The 25,276-nt window shown below is 50.5% G+C and overlaps 1 protein-coding gene across 1 annotated transcript in view; it reads left to right on the top strand.

Annotated features, from left to right (window-relative positions):
- Positions 1-25,276, top strand: part of LOC144773694 (uncharacterized) — a 274,180-nt gene that overhangs the window by 233,277 nt on the left and 15,627 nt on the right. The window contains 1 exon segment of the mRNA XM_078658842.1: positions 21,249-21,355. Coding sequence (XP_078514968.1) covers positions 21,249-21,355 — 107 coding nt within the window.

Below are 25,276 nucleotides of genomic sequence, written 5' to 3'. Positions count from 1 at the left end.
CAAAGGACACATCCACGCCATATGCGCAAAGGACAGAGCCACGACATATGCGCAGCGCAAAGGAAGGAGCCACGCCATATGCGTAAAGGTCAGAGCCGCGCCATATGCGCAAAGGACAGAGGCACGCCATATGCGCAAAGGACAGAGCCTGCCATATGCGCAAAGGACAGAGGCACGCCATATGCGCAAAGGACAGAGGCACGCCATATGCGCAAAGGACAGAGCCGCGCCATATGCGCAAAGGACGGAGGCACGCCATATGCGTAAAGGACAGAGGCACGCCATATGCGCAAAGGACAGAGGCACGCCATATGCGCAAAGGACAGAGGCACGCCATATGCGCAAAGGACAGAGGCACGCCATATGCGCAAAGGACAGAGCCGCGCCATATGCGCAAAGGACAGAGGCACGCCATATGCGCAAAGGACGGAGGCACGCCATATGCGTAAAGGACAGAGGCACGCCATATGCGCAAAGGACAGAGGCACGCCATATGCGCAAAGGACAGAGGCACGCCATATGCGCAAAGGACAGAGCCGCGCCATATGCCAAAGGACAGAGGCACGCCATATGCGTAAAGGACAGAGGCACGCCATATGCGCAAAGGACAGAGCCTTGCCATATGCGCAAAGGACAGAGCCTTGCCATATGCGCAAAGGACAGAGGCACGCCATATGCGTAAAGGACAGAGGCACGCCATATGCGCAAAGGACAGAGGCACGCCATATGCGCAAAGGACAGAGGCACGCCATATGCGCAAAGGACAGAGGCACGCCATATGCGCAAAGGACAGAGCCGCGCCATATGCCAAAGGACAGAGGCACGCCATATGCGTAAAGGACAGAGGCACGCCATATGCGCAAAGGACAGAGCCTTGCCATATGCGCAAAGGACAGAGCCTTGCCATATGCGCAAAGGACAGAGGCACGCCATATGCGTAAAGGACAGAGGCACGCCATATGCGCAAAGCCACCATCCTCAACACCGCCTCGTGGACAGCGGGAATCCCCACGCAGACCGTATCGGAATAGCCGAGCTGGGGTGTAATATACCCGGTTATTATATTTAAAATGCAAATGGCGGTGGCGTCCGTTTGAGAAGACAGTGTGCACCCCAGGGCTGTAGGACGCCCCCTGCTGGTCACTCGTGATTAACCCTTTGTTCTCCTGCCAGTCGCTGCTAACCTTGGGAACACCTGTTTGTCGGGTCTCGTGTGAGAAGTAGTGTGACCGGGCGTCCCGGATTTGCCGGGACAGTCCCGGTTTTTCGGCAGCTGTCCTGGTGTTTTTAGAGGGTCGGCTGAAAAGGGTGGGAGGTATTTTAATGTTTTGCAGGGCTAGTTCGCAGCTGTTATAGCAAAGCAATTTTATAAACAGGCAAGCTGCTGGCTTTAAAGATGAGATTTTATGTATGTTCTTAATGCCTTTCCTGTCATTTCCTGCTAAGGAGCGCTGTCATTCTAGGCACTGTCTCGAAGTAATATTGTAGTCCTGCTTCCATTTCTTGGGAAATGTCCCGGTTTTCTGCTTTAAACTTCTGGTCCCCCTGGTGAGAAGGCGCCACCAGGGCGAGTGCCTGCAGCGAGAATGTTGGCGCTAGTATCACTGCGGGCCTCGTCAAGGGGTCACTATTTGTCGAGTCTTGTGTGAGAAGTAGTGTGACCAGGCGTCCCGGATCTGCAGGGACAGTCCCGGTTTTTCGGCAGCTGTCCCGACAGATTTCAGGAATTTAAGCTCGTGTGGGAGTTTTTTTATGTTTTGCAAAGCAGGGATAGTTCGCAGCTGGTTTAGCAAAGTAATGTAATTAACAGGCAGGCTGCTGGCTTTAAAGATGAGATTTTATGTCTGTTCTTTCTGCGTTTTCTGCTAAGGAGCGCTGTCATTCTAGGCACTGTCTTGACGTAATGTTGTAGTCCTTGTTCTATTTTTGGGATATGTCCCTGTTTTCTGCTTTAAACTTCCGGTCCCCCTGGAGAGAAGGCGCCTCCATGGCGAGTGCCTGCCGCGTGTACGCAGCGCTAGGATCACTGCGGGTGGGGTCAGGCCAGGGATTCCTCCCATAAGGACCGCAGCACGAGGCTGGCCTGGTGGACATGGCACGGGGCCAGTGTAGTCTGTGTGGTGCTTTGTGACTTGTCCTGTGCCCGGGGGCGGCCCCCCCCCACTGTCAAAGAATCCGGCACAAGTTGCATTCCAGGCCCCAGAGACGCGGTCGCTGCCGCCTTATCTCGCCCCGGTGGAGACCACGCACACTGTGTGCGGGGGCTGCGGGGGCAGAGGAGAGGCCCCGCCTGGGCAGTGTCCAAAGATTTTGAGGCCACGCAGGGGGCCCCGGGCAGCCACCACAGTGCCCCAGGATGGCTCCTAGCCCGCTGGGCTCGTGTTTCTGACCCCCTGGTGTGACACGTCATTTCCGGTCAGCAGTGGGCAGGGGCCAGGTACACCCGCCGCCCCCGCCCACCTGGCACCTCTGTGCCACCGGAGCGCGCGCCACGGGTCGGGGCAGAGTCCACCGTCCGGGGCTTCAGATACAGTAAGTGGCCCCTGGTGCAGAGGGCTGACCCCCGCCCCCCCAGACCCCCGCCCGCTGTAGCATCAGCACCCCCTGGGTCGAGGCACCCCTGGGTCGAGGCCCCCCTGGGTCCGGGAGAGGGTGCTCTGGGCAGGGCCAGGGGTGTTCCTTCCTCTGGGACTCCATAGGGGGGGAGGGGCAGCTTGTGTCTCCGGGTGGACGGGGCCGAGGGAGGCCACGTGTAGGTTCCCTGTGTTTGAAATGGAAACACCGAAGTGCAGGTCCTCTGTCCCAGCGTCCCTGCTCGTTTCTCAGAAGTGCCGGCACTCTCCAATTCAAAGTATTAGCTTTCTCCTGAGAAGTGCCTTGACTCTGCCTATCAAAATTACAAAAAAGTGCCGGTGGTCCGTACTGGACAGTACCGGCCCATTTAGAGCACTGTAGCTCCTGTCCCGGCTTTTAGAGAGGCTCGACTGATAACGGTGGGAGGTGTTTTTTTTATGTTTTACAAAGTGGAGATAGTTATCATTTGTTTCAAGAAAGCAGTTTAATTCACAGGCAAGCTACTGGGTTTAACATTTTTATTTTAAGTGTGTTCTTACTGCCTGTTCTGTAATTCTCTGCTGAGGAGGCTCTCATGCTTCAAGTAAAACTGTAGTCCTTCTGTCTTTGTTAAATGTCCCAGTTTTTGGCTTTAAAGTTCTGGTCACCCTAGCCTGGGGGGGTCTCTCGCCTCTTCAACGCCCCTCCCCCCATGAAGCAGTGAGGCGCGGTTCAGGCGGAGCAGCACCCACTCTAAGGGGCAGATTTATGATGACTGGCGCATCCCCAGGGATGCGCCAGTCATCCTGCGCCGCCGCTCCGACACCCATGGTGCGCCGCATTTATAATGCGGCGCACCATGGGGCAAAAACGGCACAGATGCGTGACGCATCTGTGCCGTAAAAGTGGCGCATTGCTGGAGCTGCGCCGCAAGCGCGACGCAGCTCCAGCAAGGCTCGAGGGTGCCCCATCTCCACAATGCTGCGTCAAGACCTACGCCTGCTTCAAGCAGGCGCAGGCTTTTGACGCAGCATTGTCCTGAAAGTGACTGAGTGAAATCTCATAGATTTCACTCAGCCACTTTTAGGAGGCGTTCCTGCGCAGGAACGCCCCCCCTGCGCAGGAACGCCTCCTTATGGCGCAGGGCTTTACAACGTGACGCATCTCCTAGATGCGTCACGTTGTAAATAGGGCGCATTGTTTGCGCCGCCGTTGCGTCAAATAAAGTGACGCACCGGCGGCGCAAGGCCTTCATAAATCTGCCCCTAAGTGCTTTATGGGGGAGGGGGTTGAAGAGGCGAGAGACCCCCCCCCAGGGTAGGGTGCGGCACAGAAATACACCTTAATGTACAGATCCGCCTGCGTTGCACAAGATGTCCCAGGTATCGCGTGCAGGGCCGGACTGGGAAATAAAACCGGCACTAGCTAAGTGCTAGGCCAGCCCCCCTGGGGTGAAGTTGGGGGTGTGACCGAGTTCTTTGCCGGGTCCGGTTTTCGGCCGATTTTGTTACAGGGCCGATTTTGCAGCAAACAGCCCTGTAACAAAAACGGCCCCCAGGGGCCCAAAACCGCCCCCACCCTTGCGGTGCACCGGGGGATTTCCCGGTGCCCACAACGGCCAGTCCGGCCCTGATCGCTTGGACTTTGAAGGCAGGTCGATACCTGGGACACCGTGTGCAATGCAGGCTCTGTACATTAAAGTGTATTTCTGTGTCCCACCCTAGCCTAGGGGGTCTCTCGCCTCTTCAACCCCCCTCCCCCATGAAGCAGTTAGGAGTAGGGAGGGGTTCAGAGGGGGTGCTGCTCCACCCGCGCGGACTTTGAAGGCAGGTTCTATACCTGGGACACCGTGTGCAATGCAGGATCTGTACATTAAGGTGTATTTCTGTGCCCCACCCTACTCTGGGGGGTCTCTCGCCTCTTCAACCCCCCTCCCCCATGAAGCAGTTAGGAGCGGGGAGGGGTTCAGAGGGGGTGCTGCTCCACCCGCGTGGACCTTGAAGGCGGGTCGATACCTGGGACACCGTGTGCAATGCAGGCTCTGTACATTAAGGTGTATTTCTGTGCCCCACCCTAGCCTGGGGGGTCTCTCGCCTCTTCAACCCCCCTCCCCCATGAAGCAGTTAGGAGCGGGGAGGGGTTCAGAGGGGGTGCTGCTCCACCCGCGTGGACTTTGAAGGCAGGTTCTATACCTGGGACACCGTGTGCAATGCAGGAACTGTACATTACGGTGTATTTCTGGGTCCCACCCAGTGGGGCAGTCCCAGGACTGGCAAGAACGGCATCAGTATGAGAAACCCATGGGCGCTAACAGTGGCTTAGGAAGGGGTGACATGTGCATATTACTAGGGATAGAGTGAACACCGCCATAAGGTTACAACACGAGCATTACATGGAATAAGGAAGTACAGGGAAGCGGGGAGTGGACTGAGGCCATGGTGGAGACATGGGGCGCTGTGTGTTTGTTTTATTTATTTGATGCGTTTTTATATAGCGCTGACTTTACCCGAAGGTGTCAGAGCGCATCACAATAGGAACAGTAGCGTTACATGAGGAGAAAATTACAAATGAGCATGTTACAAAAGCAAACGTTACGTTACATGAGACAAAAGGGACAATTGTGCATGTATCTTTTTTTATTTCAAAATATTTTATTAGAAGAGTTTTGTAAGTACAGTACAGATATGTTGAAGGCAATATTGTACGCCGGTGAGGTTACAATTGGCGTCACGCTATCGGGCTTGTCCCCGTACTCATCAGATAGACAACATTGTCGTGGGCTAGGCGTGTTAGGGCTTGGCCATGTTATACATTGCCCTTATAAGGAGGAAGAGAAGAGAGAGAGAAAAAGAGTTAGGAGAGATAGACAGAGTAGCGGACAGGGTGGCAGGTGCTTCTCGCTGGGTGCCATCCGACTGGAGTTCGCCGTGTGTGAGGGAGCAACAGGAGTGCTCCGATCTATGGAATTTGCCTATGGTGGTTTGTGTGAGCTTAGATATTTGTCTAGGGTGCCTTCCTCCTGCAGTTCGCCGTGTGTGAGAGGGGTTCAAGAGCGTTCCGATCTATGTAATTTGCCTATGGTGGTTTGTGTGAGCTCAGATAGTTGTCTAGGATGCCTTCCTCCTGCAGTTCGCCGTGTGTGAGGGAGATACAGGAGCGCTCCGATCTATGTAAGTTGCCTATGGTGGTTTGTGTGAGCTCAGATAGTTGTCTAGGGTGAGCCACATCTCGCCCTTAGTGGTTGAGTTGGGTGAGTGTTTTGATGTTATGTTATCTGCCCCTCTTAGGAAGGTGATCCAGTTGAACCAGCTTTTGAAGGAAGCTTTCCCTGTGTTCTTCCAGTTTGCCAGGATAGTTTTAACTACTGCTGTGAGTAGGAGGTCTATTAGCTCGCTGTCGTTCTTAGATTGGATCTCAGGAGTCATGAAGGCCGCGACTGTACCTAGAAAGTCTGTATGCAGTGTGAACCCCATTCTCTATTTATGAAGTCTCTTACTTTGTTCCAGAATGTTTTAACTTTAGGGCAGTGAAAGATTAGGTGGGCTAGGTCACCTTTTAGTTTGTTTACAACAAGGGGTGGTGATGGACAGAGTCTCTGAATTAAGCAGAGTACTCTCACCCAGTCAAGAGATCAGGGCTAGATCCAACACCGTTTTTTAGCTCATTGCACCATCCCAGTTTCAGAACCTGGCTGTATGCAAATTAGTCTGTCCCTGGCCCAGTGCATCATGGGAACAGGGCAGACCAGACTACAAAAGCCAATTCTTACACTGGGAAGGAAACAAGCTTCCGGGGACCGGTTTCTGCCATTTCAGGCGTCTTCGGCCCGGCTTGCTTGAATCCTGATGGTGCAATGAGCAAGGGACTCACATCTGAGTATACCCTTCCACGCTTAGGGTGGACAAAATTATTTACAACAAGGGGTGGTGATGGACAGAGTCTCTGAATTAAGCAGAGTACTCTCACCCAGTCAAGAGATCAGGGCTAGATCCAACACCGTTTTTTAGCTCATTGCACCATCCCAGTTTCAGAACCTGGCTGTATGCAAATTAGTCTGTCCCTGGCCCAGTGCATCATGGGAACAGGGCAGACCAGACTACAAAAGCCAATTCTTACACTGGGAAGGAAACAAGCTTCCGGGGACCGGTTTCTGCCATTTCAGGCGTCTTCGGCCCGGCTTGCTTGAATCCTGATGGTGCAATGAGCAAGGGACTCACATCTGAGTATACCCTTCCACGCTTAGGGTGGACAAAATTATTTACAACAAGGGGTGGTGATGGACAGAGTCTCTGAATTAAGCAGAGTACTCTCACCCAGTCAAGAGATCAGGGCTAGATCCAACACCGTTTTTTAGCTCATTGCACCATCCCAGTTTCAGAACCTGGCTGTATGCAAATTAGTCTGTCCCTGGCCCAGTGCATCATGGGAACAGGGCAGACCAGACTACAAAAGCCAATTCTTACACTGGGAAGGAAACAAGCTTCCGGGGACCGGTTTCTGCCATTTCAGGCGTCTTCGGCCCGGCTTGCTTGAATCCTGATGGTGCAATGAGCAAGGGACTCACATCTGAGTATACCCTTCCACGCTTAGGGTGGACAAAATTATTTACAACAAGGGGTGGTGATGGACAGAGTCTCTGAATTAAGCAGAGTACTCTCACCCAGTCAAGAGATCAGGGCTAGATCCAACACCGTTTTTTAGCTCATTGCACCATCCCAGTTTCAGAACCTGGCTGTATGCAAATTAGTCTGTCCCTGGCCCAGTGCATCATGGGAACAGGGCAGACCAGACTACAAAAGCCAATTCTTACACTGGGAAGGAAACAAGCTTCCGGGGACCGGTTTCTGCCATTTCAGGCGTCTTCGGCCCGGCTTGCTTGAATCCTGATGGTGCAATGAGCAAGGGACTCACATCTGAGTATACCCTTCCACGCTTAGGGTGGACAAAATTATTTACAACAAGGGGTGGTGATGGACAGTGTTCTGATTAACTCAGATACTCTGTCCATCACCACCCCCTTTTTGAAATTATTTTGGCCACCATAAGTGTGGAAGGGTATGCTCAGACATGAGTCCCTTGCTCACTGCACCATCAGGATTCAAGCAAGCCGGGCCGAAGACGGCTGTAATGCCAGAAACCGGTCCCCGGAAGCTTGTTTCCTTTCCAGTGAAGAATTGGCTTGGTAGTTTGGTCTGCCCTGTTCCCATGATGCACTGGGCCAGGGACAGACTAATTTGCATATAGCCAGGTTCTGAACTGGGATGGTGCAGTGAGCTAAAAAACGGTGATGGATCAAGCCCTGATCTGTTGACTGGGTAGGAGTGTTCTGATTAACTCAGATACTCTGTCCATCACCACCCCCTTTTTGAAATTATTTTGGCCACCATAAGTGTGGAAGGGTATGCTCAGACATGAGTCCCTTGCTCACTGCACCATCAGGATTCAAGCAAGCCGGGCCGAAGACGGCTGTAATGCCAGAAACCGGTCCCCGGAAGCTTGTTTCCTTTCCAGTGAAGAATTGGCTTGGTAGTTTGGTCTGCCCTGTTCCCATGATGCACTGGGCCAGGGACAGACTAATTTGCATATAGCCAGGTTCTGAACTGGGATGGTGCAGTGAGCTAAAAAACGGTGATGGATCAAGCCCTGATCTGTTGACTGGGTAGGAGTGTTCTGATTAACTCAGATACTCTGTCCATCACCACCCCCTTTTTGAAATTATTTTGGCCACCATAAGTGTGGAAGGGTATGCTCAGACATGAGTCCCTTGCTCACTGCACCATCAGGATTCAAGCAAGCCGGGCCGAAGACGGCTGTAATGCCAGAAACCGGTCCCCGGAAGCTTGTTTCCTTTCCAGTGAAGAATTGGCTTGGTAGTTTGGTCTGCCCTGTTCCCATGATGCACTGGGCCAGGGACAGACTAATTTGCATATAGCCAGGTTCTGAACTGGGATGGTGCAGTGAGCTAAAAAACGGTGATGGATCAAGCCCTGATCTGTTGACTGGGTAGGAGTGTTCTGATTAACTCAGATACTCTGTCCATCACCACCCCCTTTTTGAAATTATTTTGGCCACCATAAGTGTGGAAGGGTATGCTCAGACATGAGTCCCTTGCTCACTGCACCATCAGGATTCAAGCAAGCCGGGCCGAAGACGGCTGTAATGCCAGAAACCGGTCCCCGGAAGCTTGTTTCCTTTCCAGTGAAGAATTGGCTTGGTAGTTTGGTCTGCCCTGTTCCCATGATGCACTGGGCCAGGGACAGACTAATTTGCATATAGCCAGGTTCTGAACTGGGATGGTGCAGTGAGCTAAAAAACGGTGATGGATCAAGCCCTGATCTGTTGACTGGGTAGGAGTGTTCTGATTAACTCAGATACTCTGTCCATCACCACCCCCTTTTTGAAATTATTTTGGCCACCATAAGTGTGGAAGGGTATGCTCAGACATGAGTCCCTTGCTCACTGCACCATCAGGATTCAAGCAAGCCGGGCCGAAGACGGCTGTAATGCCAGAAACCGGTCCCCGGAAGCTTGTTTCCTTTCCAGTGAAGAATTGGCTTGGTAGTTTGGTCTGCCCTGTTCCCATGATGCACTGGGCCAGGGACAGACTAATTTGCATATAGCCAGGTTCTGAACTGGGATGGTGCAGTGAGCTAAAAAACGGTGATGGATCAAGCCCTGATCTGTTGACTGGGTAGGAGTGTTCTGATTAACTCAGATACTCTGTCCATCACCACCCCCTTTTTGAAATTATTTTGGCCACCATAAGTGTGGAAGGGTATGCTCAGACATGAGTCCCTTGCTCACTGCACCATCAGGATTCAAGCAAGCCGGGCCGAAGACGGCTGTAATGCCAGAAACCGGTCCCCGGAAGCTTGTTTCCTTTCCAGTGAAGAATTGGCTTGGTAGTTTGGTCTGCCCTGTTCCCATGATGCACTGGGCCAGGGACAGACTAATTTGCATATAGCCAGGTTCTGAACTGGGATGGTGCAGTGAGCTAAAAAACGGTGATGGATCAAGCCCTGATCTGTTGACTGGGTAGGAGTGTTCTGATTAACTCAGATACTCTGTCCATCACCACCCCCTTTTTGAAATTATTTTGGCCACCATAAGTGTGGAAGGGTATGCTCAGACATGAGTCCCTTGCTCACTGCACCATCAGGATTCAAGCAAGCCGGGCCGAAGACGGCTGTAATGCCAGAAACCGGTCCCCGGAAGCTTGTTTCCTTTCCAGTGAAGAATTGGCTTGGTAGTTTGGTCTGCCCTGTTCCCATGATGCACTGGGCCAGGGACAGACTAATTTGCATATAGCCAGGTTCTGAACTGGGATGGTGCAGTGAGCTAAAAAACGGTGATGGATCAAGCCCTGATCTGTTGACTGGGTAGGAGTGTTCTGATTAACTCAGATACTCTGTCCATCACCACCCCCTTTTTGAAATTATTTTGGCCACCATAAGTGTGGAAGGGTATGCTCAGACATGAGTCCCTTGCTCACTGCACCATCAGGATTCAAGCAAGCCGGGCCGAAGACGGCTGTAATGCCAGAAACCGGTCCCCGGAAGCTTGTTTCCTTTCCAGTGAAGAATTGGCTTGGTAGTTTGGTCTGCCCTGTTCCCATGATGCACTGGGCCAGGGACAGACTAATTTGCATATAGCCAGGTTCTGAACTGGGATGGTGCAGTGAGCTAAAAAACGGTGATGGATCAAGCCCTGATCTGTTGACTGGGTAGGAGTGTTCTGATTAACTCAGATACTCTGTCCATCACCACCCCCTTTTTGAAATTATTTTGGCCACCATAAGTGTGGAAGGGTATGCTCAGACATGAGTCCCTTGCTCACTGCACCATCAGGATTCAAGCAAGCCGGGCCGAAGACGGCTGTAATGCCAGAAACCGGTCCCCGGAAGCTTGTTTCCTTTCCAGTGAAGAATTGGCTTGGTAGTTTGGTCTGCCCTGTTCCCATGATGCACTGGGCCAGGGACAGACTAATTTGCATATAGCCAGGTTCTGAACTGGGATGGTGCAGTGAGCTAAAAAACGGTGATGGATCAAGCCCTGATCTGTTGACTGGGTAGGAGTGTTCTGATTAACTCAGATACTCTGTCCATCACCACCCCCTTTTTGAAATTATTTTGGCCACCATAAGTGTGGAAGGGTATGCTCAGACATGAGTCCCTTGCTCACTGCACCATCAGGATTCAAGCAAGCCGGGCCGAAGACGGCTGTAATGCCAGAAACCGGTCCCCGGAAGCTTGTTTCCTTTCCAGTGAAGAATTGGCTTGGTAGTTTGGTCTGCCCTGTTCCCATGATGCACTGGGCCAGGGACAGACTAATTTGCATATAGCCAGGTTCTGAACTGGGATGGTGCAGTGAGCTAAAAAACGGTGATGGATCAAGCCCTGATCTGTTGACTGGGTAGGAGTGTTCTGATTAACTCAGATACTCTGTCCATCACCACCCCCTTTTTGAAATTATTTTGGCCACCATAAGTGTGGAAGGGTATGCTCAGACATGAGTCCCTTGCTCACTGCACCATCAGGATTCAAGCAAGCCGGGCCGAAGACGGCTGTAATGCCAGAAACCGGTCCCCGGAAGCTTGTTTCCTTTCCAGTGAAGAATTGGCTTGGTAGTTTGGTCTGCCCTGTTCCCATGATGCACTGGGCCAGGGACAGACTAATTTGCATATAGCCAGGTTCTGAACTGGGATGGTGCAGTGAGCTAAAAAACGGTGATGGATCAAGCCCTGATCTGTTGACTGGGTAGGAGTGTTCTGATTAACTCAGATACTCTGTCCATCACCACCCCCTTTTTGAAATTATTTTGGCCACCATAAGTGTGGAAGGGTATGCTCAGACATGAGTCCCTTGCTCACTGCACCATCAGGATTCAAGCAAGCCGGGCCGAAGACGGCTGTAATGCCAGAAACCGGTCCCCGGAAGCTTGTTTCCTTTCCAGTGAAGAATTGGCTTGGTAGTTTGGTCTGCCCTGTTCCCATGATGCACTGGGCCAGGGACAGACTAATTTGCATATAGCCAGGTTCTGAACTGGGATGGTGCAGTGAGCTAAAAAACGGTGATGGATCAAGCCCTGATCTGTTGACTGGGTAGGAGTGTTCTGATTAACTCAGATACTCTGTCCATCACCACCCCCTTTTTGAAATTATTTTGGCCACCATAAGTGTGGAAGGGTATGCTCAGACATGAGTCCCTTGCTCACTGCACCATCAGGATTCAAGCAAGCCGGGCCGAAGACGGCTGTAATGACAGAAACCGGTCCCCGGAAGCTTGTTTCCTTTCCAGTGAAGAATTGGCTTGGTAGTTTGGTCTGCCCTGTTCCCATGATGCACTGGGCCAGGGACAGACTAATTTGCATATAGCCAGGTTCTGAACTGGGATGGTGCAGTGAGCTAAAAAACGGTGATGGATCAAGCCCTGATCTGTTGACTGGGTAGGAGTGTTCTGATTAACTCAGATACTCTGTCCATCACCACCCCCTTTTTGAAATTATTTTGGCCACCATAAGTGTGGAAGGGTATGCTCAGACATGAGTCCCTTGCTCACTGCACCATCAGGATTCAAGCAAGCCGGGCCGAAGACGGCTGTAATGCCAGAAACCGGTCCCCGGAAGCTTGTTTCCTTTCCAGTGAAGAATTGGCTTGGTAGTTTGGTCTGCCCTGTTCCCATGATGCACTGGGCCAGGGACAGACTAATTTGCATATAGCCAGGTTCTGAACTGGGATGGTGCAGTGAGCTAAAAAACGGTGATGGATCAAGCCCTGATCTGTTGACTGGGTAGGAGTGTTCTGATTAACTCAGATACTCTGTCCATCACCACCCCCTTTTTGAAATTATTTTGGCCACCATAAGTGTGGAAGGGTATGCTCAGACATGAGTCCCTTGCTCACTGCACCATCAGGATTCAAGCAAGCCGGGCCGAAGACGGCTGTAATGCCAGAAACCGGTCCCCGGAAGCTTGTTTCCTTTCCAGTGAAGAATTGGCTTGGTAGTTTGGTCTGCCCTGTTCCCATGATGCACTGGGCCAGGGACAGACTAATTTGCATATAGCCAGGTTCTGAACTGGGATGGTGCAGTGAGCTAAAAAACGGTGATGGATCAAGCCCTGATCTGTTGACTGGGTAGGAGTGTTCTGATTAACTCAGATACTCTGTCCATCACCACCCCCTTTTTGAAATTACCTTTTAGTTTGTGGCAGTTCCAGCATAGATCGTTGTCTCGAAGCCCTATGGCCGCTAGTCTGGCCGGGGTGCAGTACGCTTTGTGGAGGAGCCAGTATTTCGTCTGTGCCAGGATTGGGGTGACTTTGTTTCTGCTTGCTGAGTTCCACAGGCAAATGTTTTGCTTGTCGCTGAAACACCTATTATGTTGGCCTTCCCAGAATTCTAGTGTTTTGGCATTTAGTTTTGATGAAACTGGGCTTAGCAATTTGTAAAGGTGTGACGTTTGGTGGCCAACTTTGTTTAGATTGGCCGAGTATTGCAGAATTGATGGGGCTTCTTTGTTAAGATCTGCCGTGGTGAGTGCTGCCTTTATCTTTAGAAAGCTGTAGAATTCTATGTCAGGTAGCCTGTGGAGGTGTTTTAGGTTGTCGAATGTGAGTGGAGTGCTAAGTTTTTCTAGTTGGATGGGGGTGGAGATGCCTCGTTCGTACCAGGAGATCATGTTTAATATCTTGTCTTTGTATTTTATTTTTGTGTTGTATCAAATGGATTCCCATCTTGTGTTTTTTATGCTGATCTCCATCCTTTTGTCGACTTTAAGAAGGGCTTTCTTGGTGTTTTTGAGTATGATATTGTTAGCTTCGGGGTGTGAGTAGGGCTAAGGGGTCGAGACCTCTTAGGATTGCTTTTTCTAGCGTTAGCCATGTCGGTGTGTATTCTTGTCGTGGCGAGAGCCAGTGTAGCCCTTGTTTGGCTCGGCATGCCGTCTGGAATGTTTTGAAGTTGGTCAGGTTGAGACCTCCTAGACTTTTGCTCAGCTTTAGTTTCTGTAAACTTATTCTGGGTTTCTTGTCCTTCCATAGGAATTTATTTATCATGGTATCTAGTTTTTAGGGCTCGACCTCTGCCAATGCGCTTGTGCATTGCAGATGTCGAGACATATTGGGGCTTAACGAGAGCTTAACCAAACGGGCGATTTGATGCTGTGCCCATGAAAAAAGCACGTGCACTCATCAAAGCCACCAGCCTCCCTCCCACAAGCTTCCCCCAGCGTGCGCTCTGGCATTTCTCTCCCCTAATTATTCACTGCCCACGGCCGGCCGGCACATCAAAAGCTGCTGCTCCCCGTGCATCTCGTCACCCTTACTCTCCCCTATTCTTCCCTTCTTGCCTCTCCCCGCCCCCCCTCCCCACCACAGCAATGCCGAGGGATTGTTTCACGTGTTGGCTTTAGTTGCACATCCTATTTTACATTTGTACAGTGTTGACTTCACTGTCTATAGATTTAGCATTGCTTTGTGTAGTTGTTTGTCTCCATACACATGGATATTTTCCGTTGTCGTGGATTTTGCTTGGCCTACCGATGTGCTTACATAAGTCTTGTATAGCTCAGTCTTGTTATCGGGCTGTGTATATAGATTTTGTTTGGCTTAATATGCATGTGTAGTTCCTTCTGACTGTACAAGTTTTACGTATTTCTCCTTGTCTTAGGTGGATTTTGACCTTTTCCCAATGCCTGCACAAATAGTATAGCTTTAATGTGTGATTCGACTTTGTGCGTTAGAAGTGTGAGTTAAGCGTAGACGGCGATTGCAAATTCTCAGGCAAGGGGCGGCTATTTGATTTGCCCAGAATTATAGGATGTTGATCTGGTGTCGAGACTCTAATCTGGTTCCCCAGTTTCAAAGTTAGCACCTCTGGCCGTAACACCAGTCTGTCCATGCTCCGCGTTCCAGCCAGATACACTTTTGCACGCTAGTAACTTCACTGGGCATTAAGTATAGGAAAAATAACAATTTAAACTTCTTTGTACCTGCATAGCTTAAAGTAAAAAAAAAGCGATATGACACGATCTGACCACATTTTTTATTTTTTATTTTACATTAAGCTATGTAGCACAGCAGCTTGTACTGCTGTGCAAAAAAATCAGGCTCCATTTTCTGAATTCTAGACTCCCTTCTCCATTGCCCAGAGGCGCTGACAACCCTCCGCCATCGCTTGCCCTTTACACTCGCCATGACTCATGAGCACGCTGTGCCTCTAATTCGAGGGGAGGAGGCTGACACCCTGTCCCTAGCAGGCCGCCTCCTCGCCAGACTGCGCTGTTTACTGTAGCTGCTGCTTGTTTTCACTTTTTAGAAACGCTGCAAACAAACAGGACGTGTTTATCCAATATTTTACTTCCTTAGGCGTAAAGTCTTCTGCGCAGAAACGCTTCTAATATTCTCACCAAACAATAGTGAGTAAAGATACTCCACTGCCCACAACAGAAGAACTGAAATGAGGGTTGCGCGGCCCCTCTTATCTCTCCGCTCTCCTTACTCTCACCACTCTCCCCTCCCTCTCTCACCTCCCTCTCACCTCAATCTCCCCTCTCCTCACTATCCCCACTCTCCCCTCTCATCACTCTCCTCTCACCACTATCCCCTCTCACCACTCTCCCCTCTCTCCCCCTCACTCCCTCTCCCCTCTCTCTCCCCTCCCTCTCCCCTCTCCTCTCTCTCCCCTCTCCTCACTCTCTCCTCTCCTCACTCTCCAATCCCTCTCTCCCCTCCCTCTTTCCCCTCTCTCCCCACTCCCCTCTCTCCTCACTACCCTCTCTCTTCACTCCCCTCTCTCTTCACTCCCCTCTCTCCTCTCCATCTCCCCTCTCCTCACTCAACCCTCTCCTCACTCAACCCTCTCCTCACTCAACCCTCTCCTCACTCTCCCCTCTCCTTACTCTCCTCTCTCCCCTCTCTTATTCTCTCTCACCTCTCTTCTCCTATCTACTCTCTGCCCTCTTACCTCTCTCCTCTCGTCCCGCTCCCCTCAGCACCACCACAGCATCACTCAGGGGCACCCCAGCATCACTCAGCACCACTCACCATCGCCACATCATCACTCAGCATCACCCCAGCATCACTCAGCATCACCCCAGCATCACTCAGCACCACCACATCATCACTCAGCACCACCCCAGCATCACTCAGCACCACCCCAATATCACTCAGCATCACTCAGCACCACCACAGCACCACTCAGCACCACCCCAGCATCACTCAGCACCACCACAACACCACTCATCATCACCACATCATCACTCAGCACCACCCCAGCATCACTCAGCACCACCCCAATATCACTCAGCATCACTCAGCACCACCACAGCACCACTCAGCACCACCACAGCATCACTCAGCGCAACCACAGCATCACTCAGCGCAACCACAGCATCACTCAGCGCAACCACGGCATAACTGGTTCAAATATGTTCTTTCAATGTTTCAAGCTGTTTTCAAACTTTCACGCTTTATTACAAATCACAAAAAGATGTTAATATTTCACTTCTGTTCTTGGATTTTCGTCACAATAAAAAACACTGAACATAATCTTCACAAAAGTTATTTACAAAAGTTTAAGCTATTGCCATTACAAATTAAATAAATTATTTAAGTATTAATTATTTAAAAAAATTAAAAGCCATTGTTATTTGTAATATCAATACATCTAAGTCACGTAAATACAAAACATGTTGCATTACAAATGCTATATGTGTCACATTTGCGAAAGTTATAACTATTGGCATTGTAAATGACAAAGCTATTAATTTAGCTATTTTAAAAAATAACATAAATAAAAAAAAAATATTTTATAAGACCAATAGCTCAAACTTTCCTAATGCGAGCCCTATTGCATTTCCAGTGCTTGTTTGTGGAAGTGTTCTGTAGTTATTAGCGGGAGCATGCTAAGCAGGTAGTTGACCATGGGTGCTATCATCATTTATATTGTTTCAATTCTGCCCCACCAGCTGACAAACTTTGGTGACCATGCTCCAAGTTTGTCTTTTACTTTGTTTAGAATTGTCTTTTCATTGTGGTCAAGTGTTGTCTTGAGATCTCTCTCAAAGTGTAGCCCGAGGTATTTCAGAGCTCCTTTTTGCCACGCCAAACCTGAGTTCCCTAGTACTGCCTAAGTAGTGTGTACGTTTAGAGGTTTGCATTCCGATTTGTCTCTATTGAGTTTGTAGCCCGAGACCTGTTCGTATTTCTCAATGGTGGCCATTAGGGCTGCTATTGAGGGGCTTGGGTTCTCTGTTGTGATGAGTATGTCATCCGCGTAGGCAGCTAACTTGACTGTGTTCCCTCTGATATGGATACCTTTTATTTCTGGGTTGGCCCTAATCATGCACAGCAGTGGTTCTATAGAGAGTAGGAAGAGTGCTGGGGATAGTGGGCACCCTTGTCTCGTGCCTCTTTCTAGGAGTAGCGTCTCTGAAGTGCACCCGTTGACAACTACCCGGGCTATTGGTTCGTTATATAGTGCCATCACCATTCTTCTATAGTTCCTCCCTAGTCCGAACTTGTGCATGCATTGGTCAAGGAAGGACCACGACCCTCTGTCGAACGCTTTCTCAGCGTCGAGAGCTATCATACCTGCTTGTGCGCTTTTGGCGGAGGCGTGGTTTATTAAGTGACATAAAAGCCTTGTGTTATCCTGTTTTTGAGATAGCCCACCTGAGAGTTATGGATTAGGGTTGGAAGTAGCGCATTTAGCCTCGCTGCTAAGACCTTGGCATAGATCTTGCAGTCCACATTAATTAGAGATATGGGGCGGTAATTTTGTGGGTACTGTGGGTCTTTGCCGTCTTTTGGGATAACTATTATGTTGGCCTCTGTCACTGAGCTATTCATTTTGCCCCTGTGGAAGCAGTGTGTGAACACCTCTTCCATTGTGGGTTTAATTAGGCGGAGGAATTGTTTGTAGAAACCCGCTGTGTAGCCATCTGGCCCGGGGGCTTTGTTGTCTTTAAGGTCTGCTACTGCTCTCTCTATCTCTGTTCCCGTAATGTCTGGTTCTAATGTCGTTCTCTGTGTCTCCGTTAGACTGGGTAGGTTTAGACTGTCTAGGAGACTGGCTCCCTTGTCTGCTTGAAGGTTTTTGTCTTCTCTGTACAGGCCCTCGTAGAAGTCTTTAAAGACCTTAAGGATCTCTTTATTTGACGTTTGAGATGTCCTTTTGCTGTCAGTTATTGCTGCGATTGTGTGTTGTCTCTGTTTGCTCTTGAGGTATGAGGCTAATGCTTTCCCTGCTCTGTTTGCTTTACATAGGTTAATAGCTTTGTATTTATTTATCCACATGCCTGCCCTTTCGCTTAGGATCTTGTTGAGCTCATATTTTTTCCCAGTTAATTCTGACAGGGTGTTATTGTCCCTTAAGTTCGTGCTGTGGCCTCTTTCTAGGTCTTTAATCTGAACTTCGAGCTCTATTACTTTTTTGTTCCTTTCTCTATTCATTCTTGACTTGATGCTAAGTATTTTACCCCTGACTGTGGCTTTCAGTGCGTCCCAAAGGGTGCCTCTTTCTGTGCCTGGGCTGTCATTGAACTCTAGGTATTCTTTTATGGTATGTTCTAGTTCCGCAATGTTATTCAGGTTTTTGAGAATGCCACTATTGAATCTCCATCTGCGGCTAGCTTGTTCATTGTGTCTACCGCTGAGTGTTAGGCTGATGAGTGAGTGGTCTGATATTGTTCTTGGAGCTATTTCTGTGTGGTCTATGAGATGTGTGTGGGGGGCGGAGATGAGGATGTAGTCAATTCTGCTATATGAGTTGTGTGGGTGAGAGTAGAAGGAGTAATCTCCTTCGTCTGGGTGTTGTAGTCGCCAAGGATCTTTTAGGTTGAGCTTGGCGCACAGGTTCCCTAGGGTGTTTTGTCCTGACGAGCAGTGGCTCGCTCTTTGTGGGTGTCTGTCTATTGTGTGGTCTAGTACTTGGTTGAGGTCCCCTGCAGCTATTAGGAGGTCTTCTTGTGGAAGCTTACTTAGTCTGTTCTCAACCTTACTCCAGAATTCGCTGTCTTCAGAGTTGGGTCCATATATGTTGGCAATGTGTATCGTGTCCTCCCCCCTCTTGAGACTGGTTATTAGGATTCTTCCGTCTTCGTTGGCGTAGCTATCTTGTACTATTAGCCTAGATTTTTTGTTTATAAGTGTGATCACTCCCCTTTTTTTGTGGACCGCTGGCGAGCATAGCGACTGGCCTATCCAGTTAGCCTTCAGGCGTTGTGCGTCTTCTGCTGACAGTTTAGTTTCCTGGAGCACGCACACATCGCTTTTAGTTTTGCTCAGGTATTCTATAGCCTTCCTTCTCTTGACTGGGTGATTGAGCCCTTTGAAATTAAAGGAGACGACCTTAATCATTGTAGGTACAAGAGGTAGCAAACGATGCATTACAAGAGGAAAAAGTGACATGTGTGCAGGTTACAAAAGAGTACACAATACAAGTAGAGGTACAAAACTGCAATAAATGGCAGACACTCCAAACACAAGAACACACTGGGAAGGCACTACTATAGGCATGGAGTACAGAATTTCCTATAGTGGAAGAACTTCCTTCAGAGAATAGAGAGGGCGTGAATTAGACTTGGAAGTGTCTTTGAAGGAGGAGAACTTTGAGATCCGTTTTGAAGGCCTGGGAAGAGGTGGTGGTCCAGAGATGAGGCGGAAGTGAGTTCCAGATTCTCACTGTGTTGCCTGAAAAGGATTGGGCCATATTTTCTTTTTGAAAGTGGGAGGTTTCTAGCAATACATTTTCTGCATTACGTGATGGTCTAGAGCCTCCAGAGAGTTTCAGTTTATTTGCCAGGTAGTGAGGAGAGGAGGAGGGTAAGGCTTTGTGGGTGATACCCGGCAGAAGCAGTTGGGCAGATGCTGGGTCTTCTTTTACACACAGTTTTTTCTCCTTCGACCCAAAGAGTGGCATGGATAGCCAGGGTTCCCCACCTCTATTTTCGCAGACGTCCCTGGTAGAGGATTCTCTGCCAAGCATGTCACAGGAGGCACATTGGGCTGCCTTCATGCAGATGACCTAGGGGTTGGCATGGGCGCAGGAAATTATGAACGCACATGAGCCGGAAAATTCAAGGGTCGACGGACCCGTCCCCGAGCAGCAGACTAACACAGACACAGGCCCCTCTATGCCGACGCGGGCACGCAGATGACCAACAAAGACTTCCCCACTGAATACTCAGCACACAGAAGTAGAGCGCAGTCGATCCCACGAAGACGTCCTGTCAACGTCCAACCTCCCCCTCCCCCTCCCTACTCCCCTCTCACCATGCACAGGACCGGGGCCTGGGGCTCTGGTGGACAGCGGGTCAGCTTCGACAAACACTGTTTGTATGGACCAAATGGGTAAGCTCATGGACACCATGATCAGCTTCATGGCTGAATTCAAATCCAGTTTATCAGGACATGGCCCCATGTCATCCCACAACAGCGATAACAGTGGTGTGGAGGAGGGACAGGCAATTGCAAATGTGTGTGCGACACAGTCAAGCCAAACACAAACACTCTTCCCACTGTGGCCGCGCAGGCTGTTCCTGCTGAGGTGGGAAAGCAAACAGGGTCGGAGCTGACCACAGTGGTTACAGCACCAACGAGCAGCGCACCAGCGGTCACCCGCACCCCACCCAGCCCCCGCTATGCTAAATGTAGCCATCGGTTAGACAGCCCCCCCACCCGCATCGGCTCCAGTCACACTCGCCAAGTCCCTGGTCACTCCGGCCTGGGCACCCAGATGGTTCCACCAGTGGCACCACCCCTCCCGCCTCCTAAACGGTGGCACCCTTGTTGCTCCCTAGCATGGCAGGTCCCTCTGGTTGACAAGGAGGGGATTTGGCGGCAGGAGTTCATTGCCATCTTCACCCTCCTTATGTATGGACTTGATGGGTTAGATACAAGGAAGATGGGGGGGGAGGATGAGAAAAAGGTTGAGTACCAAGCCTGACTGGAGAAGACGATTGAAAACTGGCTCGACGCTTTCTCCATATTGTCAGCTGTGATATTGGAAAAACACCCTGAATCAGGCTAAGGTTTATTCCAATACTCCAGAACCATCCATAACGAAGCACTCAAGTGGGAGGGGCATTGGTTGGTATAATTATGATATTGAGTTTAGGAAGAAGACGGCCTTGTGCCCCCCGATGAGTCGGGACCAGAAGGAAGTGCAATTGTGGATGGAACATATGGGTAAACACACCCCACATTACAAGGAACACCAAACCAAATACCAGGGCGGGCACTCAGCAGGAAGAAGTTCTTTTCAGTCCGGGAGGTGTAACTTTAGACACTCCTTTCGAGGTGCACTGTGGGGGGCAAGTCAGAGGGGAGGTTTCAAACACGCATACTCTGGGACGTATAGGCTGTACAATGCCGGTGCTTGCTACTGGGGGCAGTCACGTAAATTTGCACACATGTTCAACAAGTGCGGGTCCCCCACCCAGCAGCAGCATGTTTCGGCAAGCACGAGCTGCAGCCTCCTGGCAGGAACAAACAAGTCAGTTGAGAAGGAACAGGTAACCGCCCCCCTTGCCTTCTATACCACAACACAGCTCACCTCTGGTTCTACCTGCCCCTCCTACAAGTACCGGCCTCCTAGCTCGGCTGGACTTTGTCCCAACTCTGGAGTGTGCAGTCATTGGGCCCGTCTCCGGTAGCCCTCGATAACCTCATCCTGTTACTTAGCTGTTACTCCAACAGGCAGGACAGCCAGCTGCTAGCAACAGACTTTACTGAAGGTTTTAAGGTACCCTTTGTCGGTACTCTGGCAAGTACGGAGGCAGACAACCTTAAAACTGCCAGCAGTGGTACAAGCCAAAGTTGAGAAAGAACGGGCACTGAGTAGAGTGGCAGGACTCTTTCCCCGCCCCCGCTTGACAACTTCGTTGTTTCCTGGCTGGGGTTGGTCATAAAAAAGGATCCTGGGGCATTCAGGCTGATACACCATCTCTCTACCCTGAAGGTGAGTCAGTGAATCATGGGCTGGAGGAGGGTACCTGCTCCGTGTCATCCTGCACCCTTGATGTAGCTGTGGATCCGGCTCAGGAGGGTGGGAAAAGGGGCGTGGCTGGCGAAAGCAGATATCAAATCGGCCTTCCGCTTGCTGCCAGTCCATCCGGATAGCCAACGTCTTCTAGGATTCAAACTGGACGGCCTGTTTTATTACGACAGATGCATGCCCATGGGTTGCGCAGTCTCTTGTGCGTATCTTGAGGCTTTCAGCTGCTTTTTACAATGGGTGCTCCAGGTCACCCATGATGTGAAACGTGTCAGCCACTATCTGTCAAGCAAACCACTCACCTGTTCACCTTGTTCTTGCTGATGACGAATGAACCCCAGTCACCCTGAGAGCTTCCCGAACACCAGAGGTAAGTAAGAACTCTGACAGTCAGCAAGACCCCCAAGGGGAAAGGTGGGGAAAAGAGAATGAGAGATGTTAGAAATGGGATCTCTGGTTGGCTGAGGCTTGCGCCAAAGCCAGGCAAGAGCCACCACTCCAGTCAGGGCAAGGGAGTTACACGCCAAGGATAACCTCTGCTCACCCTCTAGGTAGCGTGGCTCGAGCAGTCAAGGCTTATCCCGGATGCAATGACTAAAGCGTTTGCGCAACACACACACACAGCAGCAACACACTAGGCACACCACAAAAAGAAACACAAGGTTATATATAAAAATAGCCTTTGTATTATACCAAACACATTTGATAATAAACACACAATTTACACTGTGCCACTGGCATGGGCGTAATTTACAGGGGATTATATACATGGGACAGAGCCACATGGGCCACCGTCAGAATTAGCACTTAGTCGAACTAGCACTTTGTAGAAATAGCACTTTGTAGGAAATAGCACTTAGAACATAACATAATTGTAGCACAAAATACCACTTGTAGGACACAACCAGTAACTACTGGTAAAAGGTAGGTACACTCCTACGCAATCCTAACCACCGTAGGCATATATCACGCAGAGAACCAGGAACTCACTAGCATAACTATACTAGGTAAAACAACCTCCTAGGCATGAAAAACACATGTGGGGGTATAGGCATAAGGCATTGCATATTATGCAGAAATACCATTAGGCAAGTAAACACCTTTGCGCCAAATATCACATAACTGACCCCAGGCCAACTTGGCCTCTCAGGGGCTCACAGGCCCAATGTCCAGAATGTCTGGGCTGGCTGCGCAGGCAGCCAAAGAAGATTGCGCAAGGGCCTAAACGAGGCAGCTGCCCACTAATTGCTGGGCAGCTGGGGAACTGAGCCTGGCACCAGCGTGCTTCCTGGCTCTCCTCTGGGCTTCCAAATAAGAAAGTGCCCAAAAACAACGTGGGAGCCTTGCAGGCTCCAGGAATAAACAACAATGTCCTCAAGAGCCTCGTGGGCTGTGAATGAGAAAATGCCCCACACTTTGGAGCCTCGTGGGCTCGAGGAACAAGTATGCGGCCACACCGGGGGAGCGGCCCGCTGCCAACCGGGGCGGCTCTACCCTCGGAAATGTCCCCAAATCAAGTCCGAGTCCCGCTCGGGGGACTCGGAAAAACAATGGCTCATTGGTGTTGGAGTCTCCTGGGCTCTAGATACGAAATGGCCCCAGGAGCCTTCTAGGGTCTAAAATAACAATGCCCCCTAAACTTTGGTGCGGCCCGCAACGGCGGGCCCGCTCTGGGGAGGGGCCGGGTCACTCCGCTTGGGCCAGCCGCACTACAGAGCGCATGGAGCCCCTCACAAGTGGCACAACACAGCCCCACTCACCGGGACCTGTCACGGGGGCTCCTCTTTGACGCTGCTTCTCTGCGGCGTCTCCTTGCTACCGGGATTCCTTCTCCTCCGGCCCGGCGGCTGCGGGGGCAGAACTTCCTGCTTCCTCTCGCGCTGCACTCCGGGGCTCTCCCTCGCACTTGGGAGCCCCAGGGAAGAGACACCAGCTTCCTCCGGTCGCATCGGGGGGAGGCAGAGTGGGCTCCCGTCCTCACCCTGCACTTCTTCCGCTTCCGGGTCGCTCCTAAGCCCTGCCCACATAGGCAAGAGGCTGTCTGACTTCCTGATTCAGCCGGGTTGAGGCGGTGATCCTTGGGCAAGACACGGGGTAGGCACCCATTGAAATGCACAAGTCCCTGACGGGGTGGGCACCCGTCAGGGGTTAGAAAAAGTGTAAATACGCGGGGTAGGCTCCCGCCTGGGGGGATAAAACGGTAGATGAGCGGGGTGGGCACCCACGCCCAAAATGAGCCAAATGGGGATCCCCATGCCGGGGAATCCCTCGAGGAAGAGATCGCCGCGCCAGCTTGGCAACGCGTTATTTTCGAGGAAGGAGGCCAGCACTTCCCAGGCACTGGCAGGCCACCACAGTCCTAAAGGTCTAGGGACAAAGTCTTTTAGGAATGAAGGCAGGGGGGGGCAAGGCTGGGCACAGGGGCCAGCTCACAGGGCCCTCCAGCAGGGAGGCAGTCCCCAGTGGCGATTCCTCCTGGTGCCCAGCAGCAGCAGGCCCCCCTCAAGTTAGGATCAGAAAAGAGAACATTTTACATGCGGTCACAGCCCCTTTTTATACACCAAATCCCTTTGTCTCAGGCTGCAGGGTGGGGGAAAACCAGACACAGCTGGTTCTGGAGCACTCTGTTGTACTCAGCTCCTCTCCATATTCACAGGACAGGCTAGGGACATCAGACGCACCACAGGGGGTGGAGCCAGCATTGTGGAGGGAAGGCCTAGCCCTATTCAGGTCCCAGGTGCAGCCCCTCCCCGCCATCAACATGCAGATCTCCCCATTCACCACCGGGCAGACCCATCCTGACTCCTGGAGCCAGGCACACCAGCCAGCTCCAGCCAATCACAAGCCAGACAGTCAATTCACCTTTATTACACAGACATGCCAACTTCTAGTAGTGGCACTTCCACACCAGACACATTAAATCCGCGCACATCATCGCGCAGCATTCAATCACACGAGTTCGCACATACCAAACTCAAGCATGCACTCCCCACACATCAGGAGCTAACATGAACACATACATTCCCCATTCATTCCTATGGGAGGGCAAGCCAATCTCACCCACGCACTCAGAGAGCGCACGCACTTTACACTTGTACATGGTGTTAAAGTGCACAGAAGCCAAAAACAACCAACACCAAGTCACATATCAAAGCAAAAAGTTTAGGGGTGAACCTGCCAGAAGGGCCAAGTCCAACAAGAGAGATAAGATAAGCTGAACCTCCTGGAGTGTGTGGTACCTCAGTGTTCACGGATAAGGTCTCTTGTTTCTTGTATTGGTTCGGGTAGGGTTGATCGGGACTCTGGGAACCTTCCTGGACCTTTTTTCTATAATAATATACACAAACAATATCAATAAACACTATGTTCAGTTAAGGTAAATACAAGGTACAAAACTATTCGTTCTAAGTGTAAGCATTATACCTATAACATCATCAGTTGTCGTTCATACTCTCTTGGAAACTTAAGAAAATAATTACTGTATGTGCTTCAATTATTTGACACTCTGCAAAAAGAATAAAACACTATCGAAAACATTATTCCATGAAAACTTGTTCCGTTATTAAGGAATGTTCTTTAGCAATGTCTAAACCATGCTTAGATTGCAATCTTTATCATAGAAAAAATAAAAAGTTCCAAACAAATAAAAAGTGTTCAGAAAGGTCTCTGGTTTGCAACCAAATATCCAGTCAATACGTCTTTAAATCTTGAATAGTGCTTATTCAAGAAT

Source organism: Lissotriton helveticus, chromosome 8 (assembly GCF_964261635.1).
Source record: "Lissotriton helveticus chromosome 8, aLisHel1.1, whole genome shotgun sequence".
Classification (NCBI taxonomy): Eukaryota; Metazoa; Chordata; class Amphibia; order Caudata; family Salamandridae; genus Lissotriton; species Lissotriton helveticus.
The sequence above is the reverse complement of the archived record's forward strand: the minus strand, read 5'-3'. Positions and strand labels throughout refer to the sequence as shown.